The sequence below is a fragment of the Agelaius phoeniceus genome, chromosome 2, assembly GCF_051311805.1.
Source record: "Agelaius phoeniceus isolate bAgePho1 chromosome 2, bAgePho1.hap1, whole genome shotgun sequence".
In the NCBI taxonomy this organism is placed as follows: Eukaryota; Metazoa; Chordata; class Aves; order Passeriformes; family Icteridae; genus Agelaius; species Agelaius phoeniceus.
Genome location: NC_135266.1, coordinates 15,924,225 through 15,939,307, shown reverse-complemented (window position 1 = coordinate 15,939,307; position 15,083 = coordinate 15,924,225). Strand labels below are relative to the sequence as shown.

Genomic DNA, 15,083 nt, shown 5'->3' with positions numbered 1-15,083 from the left:
GCAAAAAATGGATACCAATAAGGATTTTTTTCTTCTATAATAGGCTCACTATGTCTTCAGGTTTTTGATTTCTGCCCCTTCCAGTAATCACCTTCTTTCATTTTTAGGCCTAAGCCAGGATATGCACTTTGCTGTGGAATTGCCTTTTCGTCTCCCACAGTTTTTGCTGCTCTTCTCCTTTCCTTTTCAAAAATTATCATGCTAGCCTCTGTGAGTTGTTTAATAGTTACTGTATTAAGCTTTCCAAGTTATTTAATTTTTGCCTTCAGCATCCAATTTTATTGCCAAAGAGGGAAGCTGGGTGTCAGTAAGTTTTGGTTTTATCACAGAAGGCTTACACTGTCACTGTGAAATACTCATCAAAAGCCTGATTGCAAGCTTGTAATATCCCACTGATGACTCAAAAGGTTCCTAAAAATGGAATGGTCTTTTGGGGGAAGCAATCCATTACTTTATTCCAGGAAACCACAAGATTTCTAAATATTGTCTGGCAAGTAACAATGCCATCTTTTTCAAATAAATAGGAGCTGAAGAAACTTCTGCATAGGTTTTATACCTTCTTTTTTAGTAATTCTGAGAGGTAAAGAAACATACCTCTGAGATACCAAAAGCTTATTATTTTTCAAATTTCACAGTTAAAATCTCACCCTTTTTGTTCTGGAACAGTGCTTGACTGCTGCCCATCAGCATGCAGGTGATACTCTAACTTTTCATATTCCACCACAAAAACAATGGAGAAGATTAAAGAATTCTGGATATCATTGCATCACATGACTCAGTCCTGGGACCTCTAGTTCTTGTCTCTCTCCAACTTGTAGGACACAGGACAGAGGGCTTTCAGAGCAGCATAGTGCAGGTGGGGTGACTGGATGGGCACATCAAACCCTTCTAGGAAACTGTGTAATATGACTTTGAGTGCCACGCATTCTTTTTATGGATTCTAACCAGAATTCTTTTCCTTTATGTTTTTATGTTATTAGATGAGAAGAAAAACTTTGTCAAAATCACATATCTGAAAGAGGATTTCTTTCAGCTCTACTTTAATTCTGAATTTTCAAGTGAAAATGAAAGAATATATTGCTTACCTCTTTTTCAAAATCTGAAGGGAGTAGCTTGACAAAGTTATCTGGAAAGACACCTCGTCTGCCATTGAGTTCTCCTTCCCACCAACCCACATCAATGCAATCCTACAAAACAGTAAAATGAAATGAAAACCACAGTGTGCTGGTGCACTGAACAGATTTTTGAGCTGAAGTACTCTCTTGCATGATGTCCTGCCTGTTTGCTAGAATATGACAATTTGCTGGAGTGCCAGGTTAACAGGGTAATCTATCAAACAAAAACTTCAATAACCACCCTGCATTCCATTATCACATGGAACAGCTAGGAAAGAACAATGAACATGCTGTAAGAGCTCAAGACCTTGTCTGTGTCTAAAACAAAATGCTTGTTCACCATTTGATCTATTAAACAAGTCAGCATTTTGATCATCCATGACCCTATGTCTCTCTGACTTCATTCTGCAGAAAGACAATAACTTCATTAAATATCATACATCAGAAGATAAAAAAGCTCCCTTATTTCCCATACTTTCAAGAAAAGCTTGACACACTGGAATTATTAAATTTCATCTCACTCCAATTAATAAGGCATAATGCACCTGATTAATATCTGACATCACCTTCTTTTTCTGCAGCATTTCTGAGCAGTACAATGCAGAGTGTAAAACAATGTACAGCTAAATAGGTGAAAAAGTAATATCAGTGAATATAAATGATAAAAAATAGAAGCTATTTTTGTTATGAATAATAACAGTAACAGAAGTCACAACATTTTAGAGAAGGTTGAAATGGTTCCCTAAGTCCTCAGTGCTCCATATTCCCTTTTTTGTGTCTGTGTGCTTGCTACATAGAATACTTCCTGTTGAGATTTTCCACATTCTTTTTTCCTGAAAGCTAAAGCTGAAACAGTTCAGCTGTTATCCAAAACACAATTACAGGAAAGTTACCCATTGTCTGCTCAGTCTTAAAACCACTTCAGCCAATTTTTGCAGTTGGCTCGAGATCAGGCTGGCCAGCCTTTCCTGATTTCCATAAAATCTTTTATTTCACCTACTAAATGGATGACAGAACAATGCAGGTTAACTTAGTGAGATGTGCTTAATACCAAGTCCTAAAAATATTGTTCACAATGACTGTGCTTGTTGGTATTTTTTTGTAAGTTACAGTAGACAAACACTGGATGATATTTGAGAGAAAACAGACTAATATTAAAGATCATTGCTTTTATGCTTTGGGGGTGGTTTTTGTTACTTTTTTGTTTTAGAATCTTTATTTAGCTTATTCAGTCCTCCTGGTCTCCTGAGTATGTGCTAACTAAACACACCAGCTAAAGAGTCATGTCTGTTTTGGTGCATTTGTGCATCTTTCCCCCCACTGTCTCAGAATTTTTTCTGATGTAATGCAGGCACAAAACAATCATTCCATTCTTTTTTTATAATCTTTTCTCATGCCTAATCTTTCCTTTTCTGTATTTTCCCTTCTCTTCAGCAGGGTGGTCTCCACCACGGAGGACATTTTCTAGACCTTCCCGCAGTTATTTAGGAGGTATTTCCCAGCTCTGTTAGACCTTTCTTAGTGACCAGAGCTGATTCTTGCCCAGCTGATGTTTCCAAAACATCTGCTGAGTGCCTCCAGGGCTGTCAGGGACTCCATGGAGGCCAGTCATGGGCAGGCTCTGGGCAGGATTCTCCTCTTGCTGCAGAGCCAGCACCCCTCATTCCTGCTGTGAAGGTTCTCTCCCACTTGGCTCTGTCCACTTGCACAGCCCAACACTCAGGGCCCTCAACTGCTCTGTCACATGGGGTGGTTTATAATGCCCTCCACCCCTATGCTGCTAAGCTGAAATTGCCTAAACATTTCTAACCCAATTCAGATTTTGAAAAACATTAAGAATAAGTCAAGCATCCAGAGACAAAAATCTTGTGCTTCAACTGATTGCATGGCTTAGCACTAGCTAATAATCCTGACTGAACAGCACAAGACATCACATATATGCTTTTTAGGTTAGATTTTTTATGCTCTTAGGGAACATAAATATTACTCCTACTTCTTCACTTCATTAACACTTGAATTTTTTCCTTTTTAAAGCACATTTGTTTTCATGAAGCTGCTGTTTGTGTCACACATGCATAAATCCCAAAGAGCTGCAGGTTTGCTTTTAACCCCTCTCCAGCTTGTCACTCAGGCTTATGCAGCCAATCACCACAGTGGATTTTCATACAGCAAGTAAATATCTTCAGGCAGTCTCTCTTTAATTTTCTCATTTACTTCACTTGCAAGAGGAGGCTTATGGGTCACTGAGAGAAATAAAGATTTCAGAAGTTAAAAGCTACTGATGAAATCTGGTGAAGAATCTCCATGGTGGCCCTCCTGCTGCCCACAACTGCAGGTTTGCCATGCCCCAGGAACCTCTGGAAGCCACCCTAAGGTGCTGGAAGAAGGTAGATCTCAATTGGGGGTCAGAGCAGCACACAAGCACACCTGAGTTACACTGCACAAGCTGCCACAAGTACTGACAAAGGGCAGAGCTATGAAGCACAATCACGGCAGCATGATGAAAACAATGTGTCTGCTTGTGAACAATGAGCAAAAATCACTTCCAGATTGCCATCAGACATGCAATCTTAACCATATTGTCTTTTTTAACATATCTTGTGTTCATGTGTTCAAGTACAGCAAAAGAGCTATAATTTCAAAATGCAAATTTTATAGAAAAGCTGTCAAGCGATCCAGTGTCAAGATTGACAAATCTTTATTAATAACCCAAAATTTATTAACAAACCAAATGGATCTCTGCTTTATCTCCATGTTATTCTGTCAGACTCATATAACAACTTAAACAAAAATCAGATGATGCAATATCCCCAAAGTCCTATGAAGAATATGTAACCTAGAAATGTAGTACTAGAAATGCATTTTGGTTTCCTTTAAGAAAAAAGCCCTCAAAAAATATTTATGAAACTGGCAAAACAAATACTCCAGCTACTGAAATTCATCAAGTTAAGGGGTAGCTGTGTCAACATTTAGCTACTGTAAAAATCAGCTCCTACCAAAGCTTAATTTGGAGACTATACCCACGTTCTCATTGCAGTGACAGTGCAATCAAAGACCTCAGAGAAATTCACTGCTGGTTCACATTGCCAAGCCTACTTTGATTGTTCAAGAAGAGGCAGATTCATAAAACAGAGAAATTAAAAATCTTGAGGGAGATTTTGGTATTTTCTCATTAAAATACAAATCTTGGTTTTATCCTCATTTCTAGTGAAGTAAAATCATAAAACAGTTTAGGATGAAAATGACCTCTAACATTACTGAATCCATTTTTTATCCCAGCACTGCCAAGCCCACCTCTAAACTCTGTTCCTGACTGCCACATCTACATGTCTTCTAAATACCTCCAGGGATGGAGACTCAACTACTTCCCTGGGCAGCCTGTTCCAGTGCTTGACATCTCCTTTGGGGACCAAATATTTCCTCACATCTAATCTAAAACTCCTCTGGCACAGCTCAAGGCCTGTCACCTGTAACTGGGACAGCCTCGCACTGACTGTACCAGGGCACCTGGGCAGGTGGGGCAGTCACAGAGGAGATGCTCCTGCTGTGCTGGCCAGGAGCTTGCTGCCATTGTCCCTGTCCCTTCAGTCCCTTCAGCCAGGCAGAGGGAGGACAGGGAATCCTCCATGTCAAGCATCCTCTCTGCCCATCAGGCCTGCCCCAGGGAAGGCAGGGTGTGATTCCAGCTGTCACATCCATTCAGCAACCATTCTAATTCCTCAGCAGTTCCCAAATAAAGCATAAAAAACTGAATATACTGGCATAACTAGCAACGTTCATTTTGTGCTAAATATTTGGGACAAAATTGGACAAAGCATAGCAAAGGGAAAGACTAAAGTGTTGAGGAATTTTTGAGATGTTTAAACTTTATAAGAAGTAAATATTACACAAAACATCAGGTACTAAAATATCAGCCTGGGCTGGAACATTTACATAAGCCAGAGGAAAGGGTAAATCTGGGAGAAATGGAAAGTACTAGAAAATCAGAATATAGCTACCTTTTATCAACATGCTGCCAAGAATTATAAGAGTATACACAAGTGAACTAAAAACATCAGTCCTTTTATTGATATGAAGAATAAGAGGAACTATTCTTTAGGGAATTAGCAGTGAGACATGCAAGCTGTGGATAAAACTGGAAGAGAAAATCGTCTGGAGAAAACAGACTTTTTTTTTCCAGAAGGGAACATCAAAAAAGAATGCAAAATACAAACCCAAACCAATGGTAAAACAAGAAATGTAAAAACACAGTTCTACTCTGAAACTTTTTTCTGTGGTGACTAAAAAAGTAGGGACAGAGGAGAGGGGAAAGAGAGAGATACATGAGTAGAGAGACCAGCCAAAAGCCATGGGGAGATACTTGGCAAAGAAAGTTTCCATTCAGAGCACCAGATTTATCACACTGTTACTGAATGGAAATGAAATACAGTGAGATACATAAGTAGGGCTGACAGCAGAAAATCAAGGCTTTGTCACCTTTTAGCAACTGCAGTGATCCTGCAGCCACTCTCATAGTGACAAAGAAAAGTCATAAAATGGTGGAGTCATGCTTTCTCCTCTTCTGGGTGAAAGAATCATGGCATTGCTTGGTCTCTTATGCACACAGTATCCTACATTAAAAGGTTTCTTAGCAGCAGAACTACTGCTCTGTATTAGAGCAAACATAGTGCTGTTCCTTCCCTTGGCGCTCTCAATTCAACAGGAAAAAAGCAGAAGATGGTGGAGATTGAAGAAAAAGCCCAGCATAAAGCACCTTCTGCTCTCCAGTGTGACAAATACTCCACTCTGTGCTCAGAAGCAGCTGCACCCAGACAGACCCACACTGGCCCATGGCATCCCCCCATGCAGGAGCCCAGCTGCCACCAGCCAAGAGCACAAACTTCCCTTCCTTCAAACACCATTTCCCTGGTGGTAAAAGAGGTGACCATGGAGGTGGATAAGGCAGAGCTGTCAGTCCCTGTCACCATGATATTTTCTGAAAAATCCCTTCACCAGGATTTTTCTCCTGAGAAGCCTCAGAAAAGAAATGTGAACAATAATTCTCTGATTGCTTGGAATGTGGTCTGGAGGTTGCTTACCAGCAGGTGCATCTTTGATTGGTTCCATGTGAATTGCTTTTAATTAATGACCAATCCCAGTCCAGCTGTGTCTGACTCTCTGGTCAGTCACGGGGTTTTATTATCATTCTTGTCTAGCCTTCTGATGTCTCCTTTCTGTTTCTTTAGTACAGTTTTAGTATACAATTTCTTATAACATCATATCATAATAAATCAGCCTTCTGAGAACTTGGAGTCAATTCTCATCTCTCACCTTGTCCTGGGGACCCTCACAACACCAAAACAAGTCCCCTTTAGTACCTGATACCACATTCAAGACCATGAAATTACAAGACTCAAGTTCATGCCTGGCATGTAATGTGTCTCTCATGCCAAGCTGTGTCCCAGCCACAAGCTTGGCTGTGACTGATTACCCCACCACCAAACCTGACTGAACCCTCCCTGCTGGAATTGCTGACAGCTTCACAGCCTTTCCCTCTGCTCCAAGGAGGCAGGAGTTTCATACACCCCACAGACAGAGGGGTTTTCATTTCATATAAAGTTCTTTCCCTTAAAAAACCAGACTTGGTTATTAGAGATGGGTTTATTTCTAGCCCACACTACTATTTGCACTCTAGGCCTGAGCCAGATAAAAGGAACATGAAGGAAACCAACATTTTTTGCTGAAAATGCAAAGCAGCCCTTCTGGTTGTGAACATACTTATAATAAAACTCTACTATTTGGATTTTTTTCATTATTTTACCAAGAATCAATAAAGCATGCAAGATTACTATAATTTAAATGTCAGACATGCTCCAGTGTGTGTTTTCTTCCAAGTACTATACATTATTCTACCCTTTTTCTTTTTATTCTTTTTTTTCTTGAAGTCACTTACAGGAGAATTACTGTGTGCTATGAGACTGTTCTTAATGACTTAAATAAAACCCTGAAGCTACTTGGCTCTATGTATCCATTAGAATGTGTTCAGAAGCCCATTGGACTTGCACCTTTCTCATCACTGCAGCCAGCTGCAAGTGCATCAAAACTGCTCTCTCCAGCACTAACAGCCATCTGATTCTGGGAATCTACCAAGAGCTGAGCAATTCCTGCAGCTTTACCAAAGGAAGCCTGAGAGGAAGAAGGCATCCACTGCTGCAGCTGTGCTTTCCACTTCACTTTGGGGGCAAAGGTGTTTCCTGCCTTTTCCCCCAAAGCCGCCAGGTCTTCGAGGCAGCACCCACTCCTCTCCTCCCTTCTACCTTTGGGAGGACTGACAGTTTCAGGGAGTGCCATGGCCCAAGTTCATCTCTCCACTCCCTAACCTACCTTCCAAGCTGCCTCAAGTGAAGAGAAGGCTTTTGTCAGTATAAGTAAATGAAAGATATTTTCTATTCCCCAAGGTCACAAAATAAATAATAAGCTATGTGATTATCTTCTCTCCTATCCATGACTTGAACTGCAGCTGTGTAAACTCTTGAAGAAATACATCTGAAAAAGGCCAATCTTCTCATCTGTAAATAGGACTTCTGTTTTTCTGAGGGAGCTGATTGCTGCATAGTCTGGTCCTCTGAACATGATGGTACTTTGCAATACTGCTAAAATATAAAGCTATAGTTTAGACATCAACCCACAACTGCTTGATTTTTCAGCTCTTTGATTGAAAGTTTTTGATTCAGAACTATTCCATCACAGAGATTTCATCATCACAGCTAAGACAGAAAGCAACACTAAGAACAAGAAAAAGCAGGCCCCCAGAAGCTTATACTGTAGTATCTATATTGAGATACACCACAATGATGCAGGGTTTAAGAAAGTATTACTTTTCTGGAAATCTCCACTAGAAGACATAGTTCCTTACAAAAAAAAAAAAAACAAAAAAAACCAAAAAAAACCCCAAAAACAAACAAAAAAGAGAAAGATATAGTAATAATAACAACAATGATAGATAGATAGATAGATAGATAGATGATAGATAGATAGATAGATAGATAGATAGATAGATAGATAGATAATCATCCCAGCAATTGGCATTTCCATTCATTAAATCTCTGCTTTCCTTTTGCCCCTGTGAAGTTGGTTCTCATCAAGAAGAATGTTGAGCTGGAAAAACAGCATTATTCAGAAAGCCATGAATCCCTCTTATGCTTGCCCTGGGAGCTTTCATGTATCAGCTCTGCTGTGCTGGCAGCCCCCCATTAAATTACTACTAACCCCATTGTAAGCATCTCTCCAGAATTCTTTTGCCAACATCTAGCCAACATCACCATTTAAAGAAAAACAAACCACCTTTAATGCAAACAAAATGTGTCTACTGAGCTTTCCAAGACATCAACCATAAGACACAAAGAGATACATGCAACATACAAAGGCTTCTGAATTTGAGGATTAAAGGCTCATAGAAAGACAAATCTGGAGGACAAGCCCTCTGCATTCAGCCCACCCTCACAGGGCACCTGTGGGAGCTCCAGGCTTGACTGCAGCACTGGGGCCAAGAGGTCCCAACTCTCACAAACACCAGAGAAGGCCACTGGACAGGCTCTGTGATTGTCAAACCATCATTAAAAACACATCAGATCTTGATTAATGTAACTTGGATTTGGAGGGAAACAACAAAGTCATGCTAAGTCAGGTGAAAAAGCATTTTAATAATATTAAAATATGTTTCTTTAGAAATTCTTGCTACATTCAGTGTCATGACATTGACACCAAGACAGATCATTCTCAAAATCCAAGTTTATCTTAAGAGTTAGAAAATAATTGATTTTAGAATCTTCATCAGTTCTCATTAAACTTGCTAAACTATCTATGAATGAAGGAAAGCATCTCTCCAGAGGCCTACATTACACTCACATTGTGCTACCTGGTACTTCTCCAAATTATCAAGGTTTGTTACTTACTATAAGCTCAGCTACTGAGATAGAGAATTTACAGTACAAAAAAGTGCAAAATTTGTTAAATTCTGTTAAGAAAATGGCCATGATTTAGAGCATCTGGTTAGTAATCAAGTACTCCTTGGCAGAAACATGATTTTAACATCTGTCAATAAGACAGAATGAGTCTCTCAACAACTACCTAATATGAGATAATTTAGATAAAAGAGACAGCCCAATAGACAATAAATTTGCCTTCTGAAGCAATCCTGGAGAAAACCCATTTTCATTTTACATACTTCTTGCAAATATATATAGATTATGAAATATTGAAAGAAAAGCATTAAAGGAAACCTCACAGTGTGGCCTCTAACCTCTGTTTGGCCTCTAACCCAGAGGTTTATCCTGCTCAAATCCTTAACCTCTTCCAAAAGCCCCAAATCCTGAATGGATCCTTCCCAGCTCCTGTCAGTTCTCATGCCCAAGCCATACTGAACCTCACATCTGATAATGCCAATTGCATCTTTCAAAGTTTAAGGAGTCAAACAGGAACATTTTTATTTATCTGCAAGCTCCAAGGCTCTGCTAATAAATCCTCATGTCAAACCTCTATGGAAGGAAACAGGAGAGATAGTCAGAAATTAGACATTATTTCAGCTCTGGTTACACTGCTCTGTCCAGGCTGTGTTTTTTACTGGAAGGCACAACAAGAAGACACCTCTTCAGAAGAAAAAGTCTGTTCAAAAATTGGCTCAGATTAGTGAACGGGAAAAAAAAAGGAACTGGCTGAGAATAATGAATGACCTGCAATACCCAGGACATTAGAGCAGAGGATCTAACAGAGCAGACTTTTTTTCTGTTAAATATGTTTCAGGCTAGGTCTAATCTTTTGACTTTACATTCTGTGACTAAATGGTTTAATCAGTAATGAGGTGAAAAAGCTTTGATGAAATATTTGTACAAACAGGAAGAATTAAGTTGCTTATTGAACAAAACCATCTCTTCTGAGGATTCACTTCATTTGCAATGTTCAGTCAGCAGAATTATTGTGGAAAAATAAATATGTTCCACATCATAAAACTCTAACATTCCAATACTCAAATTAAACCTAAATTAGCCAACACAAACATGAAAGGTGGTTCTAGTAACAGACATAATTTATGCCTCTGATGAGCCAAGATAAAATATTTATGTAATTACATTTTCTGTATTTAGAAAGATTATATGAACCTAGAACAAAACATTTGAAAGATTATTTAATGCTATTACTACTTAGATTGAAGACATCTTAGGACCAGGGTCCTAATTACAATTACTAACTACTTGGCACTGTATGTGCATTTTTACTTCCCCTTGAAATAGCTTTCTCTGCCTTGAAAAGGTTGAGCTTCAGATAATACTATCAAACCAGCAGGTGAACACAACATTCAGAATAAAAGAAGGGATGAAACTAAGCAATGCATCTAAAGCCCACACTGTGAGCAATAATCACAGTTTTCCAGACACCTCAGCATTTCAGCAATATCTCTTCTCAGTAGAAAAAAAGATTCTTTCTTTTTTTATCTCAAAATGTGTCACCTTTTTAGATTAGCTTGGCTGTGTTAAACATACTTACAAACAAAACGCCTTTCAAATTATGCAAATCTTGAAGCATTGCACGCATGAGGGATCCTGCCACTTCACCTACATAGCTTGGCATGAACTTGTGTTTGTCAAAATTCAAATTTGGGACTTCCCATGAACAAAAGAATCACCTTCTTTTGAAGTCACTCTTGTAGCATTACAATTTGTGGTAACAAAACCAGGAAAAGACAACTTCAGTGTGTACTTTAAAAAAGTAATATTATAAATATACTACTGAGATCAGCATTCAAGTGCTGGCTGTTCCACTCTCCCTGGACTAAGCACAGGCTTAAAAGCTTATTTAAATGCTTAGCTCAAACATTTGTGTTTCAGTAATATATCTAAAGATACCAATGAAAAGTAACCTGTACCTGGTTCCTGAATAAACATTGTCAGGCTTTGTCTCTACAGAGACCTTAATGCCCCACTGCTAATCACAGCAGCCAAGAAATGCTGCAAGATGTGACTAAGTGTTCAAAGTTATTTATAAACATTAAAAATCCTTGGCCAAGGACAAGGTTCAAGCAATAGACTCTACTCAGAGTCTATTTTCCATAATTTACTGAGTATATAACATAATTTCAGAAAATGAAGATTTATTTACTTGATCATCAGTGAGCCCACAAGTTTTATATAACTGCTTTAAATAACTCATTTGAGGAAGCATTCATGCTTCTGTGAGATGACACAAGCTTTATCCCAGGCACTAGCTGCACACATTGGAGGTATGTCAAACAGGAGCCACCCCAGCTGCCATCCCTCATGGCACCACGGCTTGAAACCCAGAAAAGATCCAAACCTTCTGATTCCTATTAGTCAAACCCTACAGAGGAAAGTTTCAGGTCAGGGAAAAGTGACCCTACTGCTACACCAAGCTCTCAGCAAGCTGCTGGGACAGTCCCCCCCTCCATCACCTGTCCCTGCTCACACCCCCTGTGTGTGCTGTGGCTGCCAGATGCAAGGTGAGAGGGCAGGAGAACCATCCCTTTGAGCAGCCACCTCTCATCCATCATGTAAAACTGCACCCTCAGCATGCACAATGTGCAAAATCATTTCTTGTATGGAGTCAGCAGTGTGATACAAGCAGGGTTCCCAATCAGAGGAGGAGGCAGGGTGTCCTGGGGGAAAAACTGGTGCCAAGGGAAGGAGTGAAGGGTAGAGGACAAGGAACACAGAAAGCAGATTAGGTACAGCTATTAGGCCTGGCCAGTGATGAATAATTCATGGCTATCTCAGGAGCCTTTATGGTATTGTTCTTTCTGAAGGAAGTACCTATTTATTTCCAGAGGCAAGAAGTAAGTGCCTTTATTGCTTACATGCTTCTCTTTAAACACAAATATTCATAAAAGCTTTCTTAAAGCTATCATAAAAGCTTTCTTAAAGCTGGGCATTATTAAATGTTTACTTACTTACTTTACTTACAGTATTCCTTTCAGTTTCTGTATGCAAGATTGCTGCAGAAGATTTGCACAAATGTGCAAAATATCTTGTATTAAAACCCAAAAAGGGGCATCTGCATGACCAAATATTCAGTGTCAACAAAAGTCCATTGTGTTACTCTGACAGAAAGCCGTATTAATATTTTATTAAATCAGATCATACTTTAACTACATAACCTAAATTTTTTTGCAAGGTTATATTAGAAAACTATTTTCTAAAAATGAGCTAAAAGCTTGATTTTAGTTGCCAATCAAGGAAAAACAAAATTACCTGAATATCATAAAATGCGACTAATTTTTTCCTTTCTGTCATAGGAAGAAAGAGACAATCTTGAACTTTATTTTGAAAGTCTTAAGCTACAATAATTCTGCTTGGAAAAATTCTATCTTGCCAATTAGGTGCATTTTTAATGACCTCAAATATTATCATTCTGTTGGTTTGTTTTTACCCATAGAGGTGAAAATAGTGAAGATTTCATCTTAATACAGAAGAATTAGTGATACCTACCTATTAGCTCATATTTAAAGAAAATCTTAGACTTTTTAATTCCTTCACATATTTCCATAGCCAAGGTTTATAAAATATGTGCATGCTGTTTGTAATTAAAGGCATATAGAAAAATTCAGCAATGAATAAAACCCCACAGAAACAATTTCTGGCAACCCTAGTGACTCCCCAGCCCAGCAAAATGTTTGATTGAGTATCAGCAAGTGTCCTTCTCTATCACACTGCCTGTGCTCCTTCCCCTGCTCACGGCCCCAGCTCACTGGCAGGATCCTTTAACATAGCACTCACTAATTTCATCCCTTCAGGAGCCTCCTGCATCCGGCAGAGCAGCTGTTTTCCTTCACAGCCCTGCCCAGATGAGTTTGCCTTGCCAATCCCTCAGCTAAAGAAAGTGCTCTGGACAATTACCTCCTGCACCAGGATGAGCATTTAAAGATGGTGTAAGAGAGAAAAGCAGGAGAATTGTTTTGGCCAAAGGGCCACGCTCCAGTAACTGCCTATAAATACAGTCAGGGTTAAATGAACTGCCTTGTGGCTACCCTAAGGATTGGGCAGCATTAAAGGCTCTACACAAGGGCAGATTCCAACACACAGCACACCAGTGCAGCAGTGAGAAAAGGACATGATGGAAGAGACTACCAAGACTGAATCTCATTGAATTGTTTCCTTATGCTCTTCTACTCACCTGTGCTTACTTGTCTGTCTTATCACTCGACTGCACATGCTTCAGGGCAGGAAGCTGCTAAATGTACAGCATTTTGAGCCACAAAACTTGCAAATCTCTCAATAAATTATTAACGGTGACACCAAAAGCAAAGACAAGCTTTGTAAAAGGTGATTGCCATTATGCTTATTTTTATAACTAGGTTTGTGGCTCTTTGCCTCCCAGCACAGAATTAAGCTCTACAAATTGAGTTGCCAATAAAAATCTCATTAAATAACTAGACCAGATAAATAGTCATGTACATTTTTCACTAGTAATTATCCTATTGTGTCTTTCATGATAGCAATGCAGTAACTTTCCCAGTACTATTTCAATAGCATCAGCAAAAATCACCTTATAACTTCAAAATTAGCAGAATTGCTGCTGATATCAGTGCTGCCCACTGATAATAAGGGTTCAGATGAGGATATCTTTCCAATGCTGCCACCTTTTCAAACTTGCAATGATTTTTGAAGCAACTAATTTTATTTATCCAGACCGTTTTCACTCCTGGGAACAAAGTGGTCTTTGCTGTCTAGAGCTCGGGTAGATTGATGCACTACAATGAAATCTTCTTTACATCCTTGCAATAAAACTGCTTTTGAATGAGTGCACAGCTGCCAGTGTGTGCTTGATGTATTTGCTTTGAAATTATGTAGCCATTTCTATTGATCCCTCACACAGGTAATTTTCTGTGTGCCAGTGAAGTCTTCAGAATCCTATGCATTTTGTCATAATTTATCAAAGCTATTAATAAATTTGTAGAAAAGTGGCTTACAATAGCTAGAGCTAAGAGGGCTGGAATAAAAAGTCCTGTAAAATTTTCATGATGACAGTTTAAAATGTCACATGAATCTTCTGCTGCTTAGGAGAAACTGGATTTATTACAAATACAATCTTCAAAATGAATATTTGAGCATTATAAAAGACTTGTTTGCCACTCTCCTTCAGCTGCAGGGTGCAGTGATAACCAGTGTTCTTACCCACACCCAAATGCTGTCAGGAATATTTTGAAGACACAAAAAAACCCAAACAAACCTAAGGAACACAAATGTTTGACAATACAAAAATAATCTACAGTGTCCATCTCATGGCCTCTTACCATTCATAATTTTAACCTTATGAACATATCTAATCATCAAAATGCACAAACATCACCTTAACTATACAACTAATATTACTATATTTTTATTTTTATTCTCTTTCTTTCAAAGGTGCATCTTTCTTAGACTCCCTTTTTGCACAGAAAATGTACCAGATCTTTTAGTTTACTGCCTTGAAGTTTTTTACCTTCTGTTACAATTCTGACCAATGTTTTCAGGGTTTTTACATCATTCTGCATGAAAAACTAAAGTGGGGCAAAATACCATTTGCCCACTTTTATTTCCACTTATTAATAAATAAAACCTTTTCTAGGTATTTACAAGGGTATTGGCTTCACTGGGTGAACAAAGGGAAGAAAAACCTTTTCCAGAATTTTTTGGAACAGATGTATGTGAAGTTTCTGCTTTTCTTCAGTCTTTTAAGATATGTTTGGACTCTATCTCATAGTGTATATTTTCCAAATAATTGGTAATTATTTTTGGTTATCAGTTTTGCATAATGCCATCCTTTATCCTATACCTCCCCAAATACATACATTCTGACCTGTAAGTTATCAGCCTCTACTGACTTTCTTCAGCACCTAAATAAACCTTTCCAGCACATTCTCCATGTGATTAGGGAGGTCACTTGTGATTTAGCAAATCTGTTCAAAGTATTCTTTAGCTATTTCAAAGAAACCTCAGA

The 15,083-nt window shown here is 38.8% G+C and overlaps 1 protein-coding gene across 4 annotated transcripts in view; it reads right to left on the bottom strand.

Annotated features, from left to right (window-relative positions):
- SH3KBP1 (SH3 domain containing kinase binding protein 1) overlaps window positions 1-15,083 on the bottom strand; it is a 211,907-nt gene that overhangs the window by 34,108 nt on the left and 162,716 nt on the right. For all 4 annotated transcript variants that reach the window (XM_077172590.1, XM_054628054.2, XM_077172595.1 and 1 more), the window contains one exon: window positions 1,086-1,187. In XM_077172590.1, coding sequence (XP_077028705.1) covers window positions 1,086-1,187 — 102 coding nt within the window. The remainder of the gene's footprint in view (window positions 1-1,085; window positions 1,188-15,083) is intronic.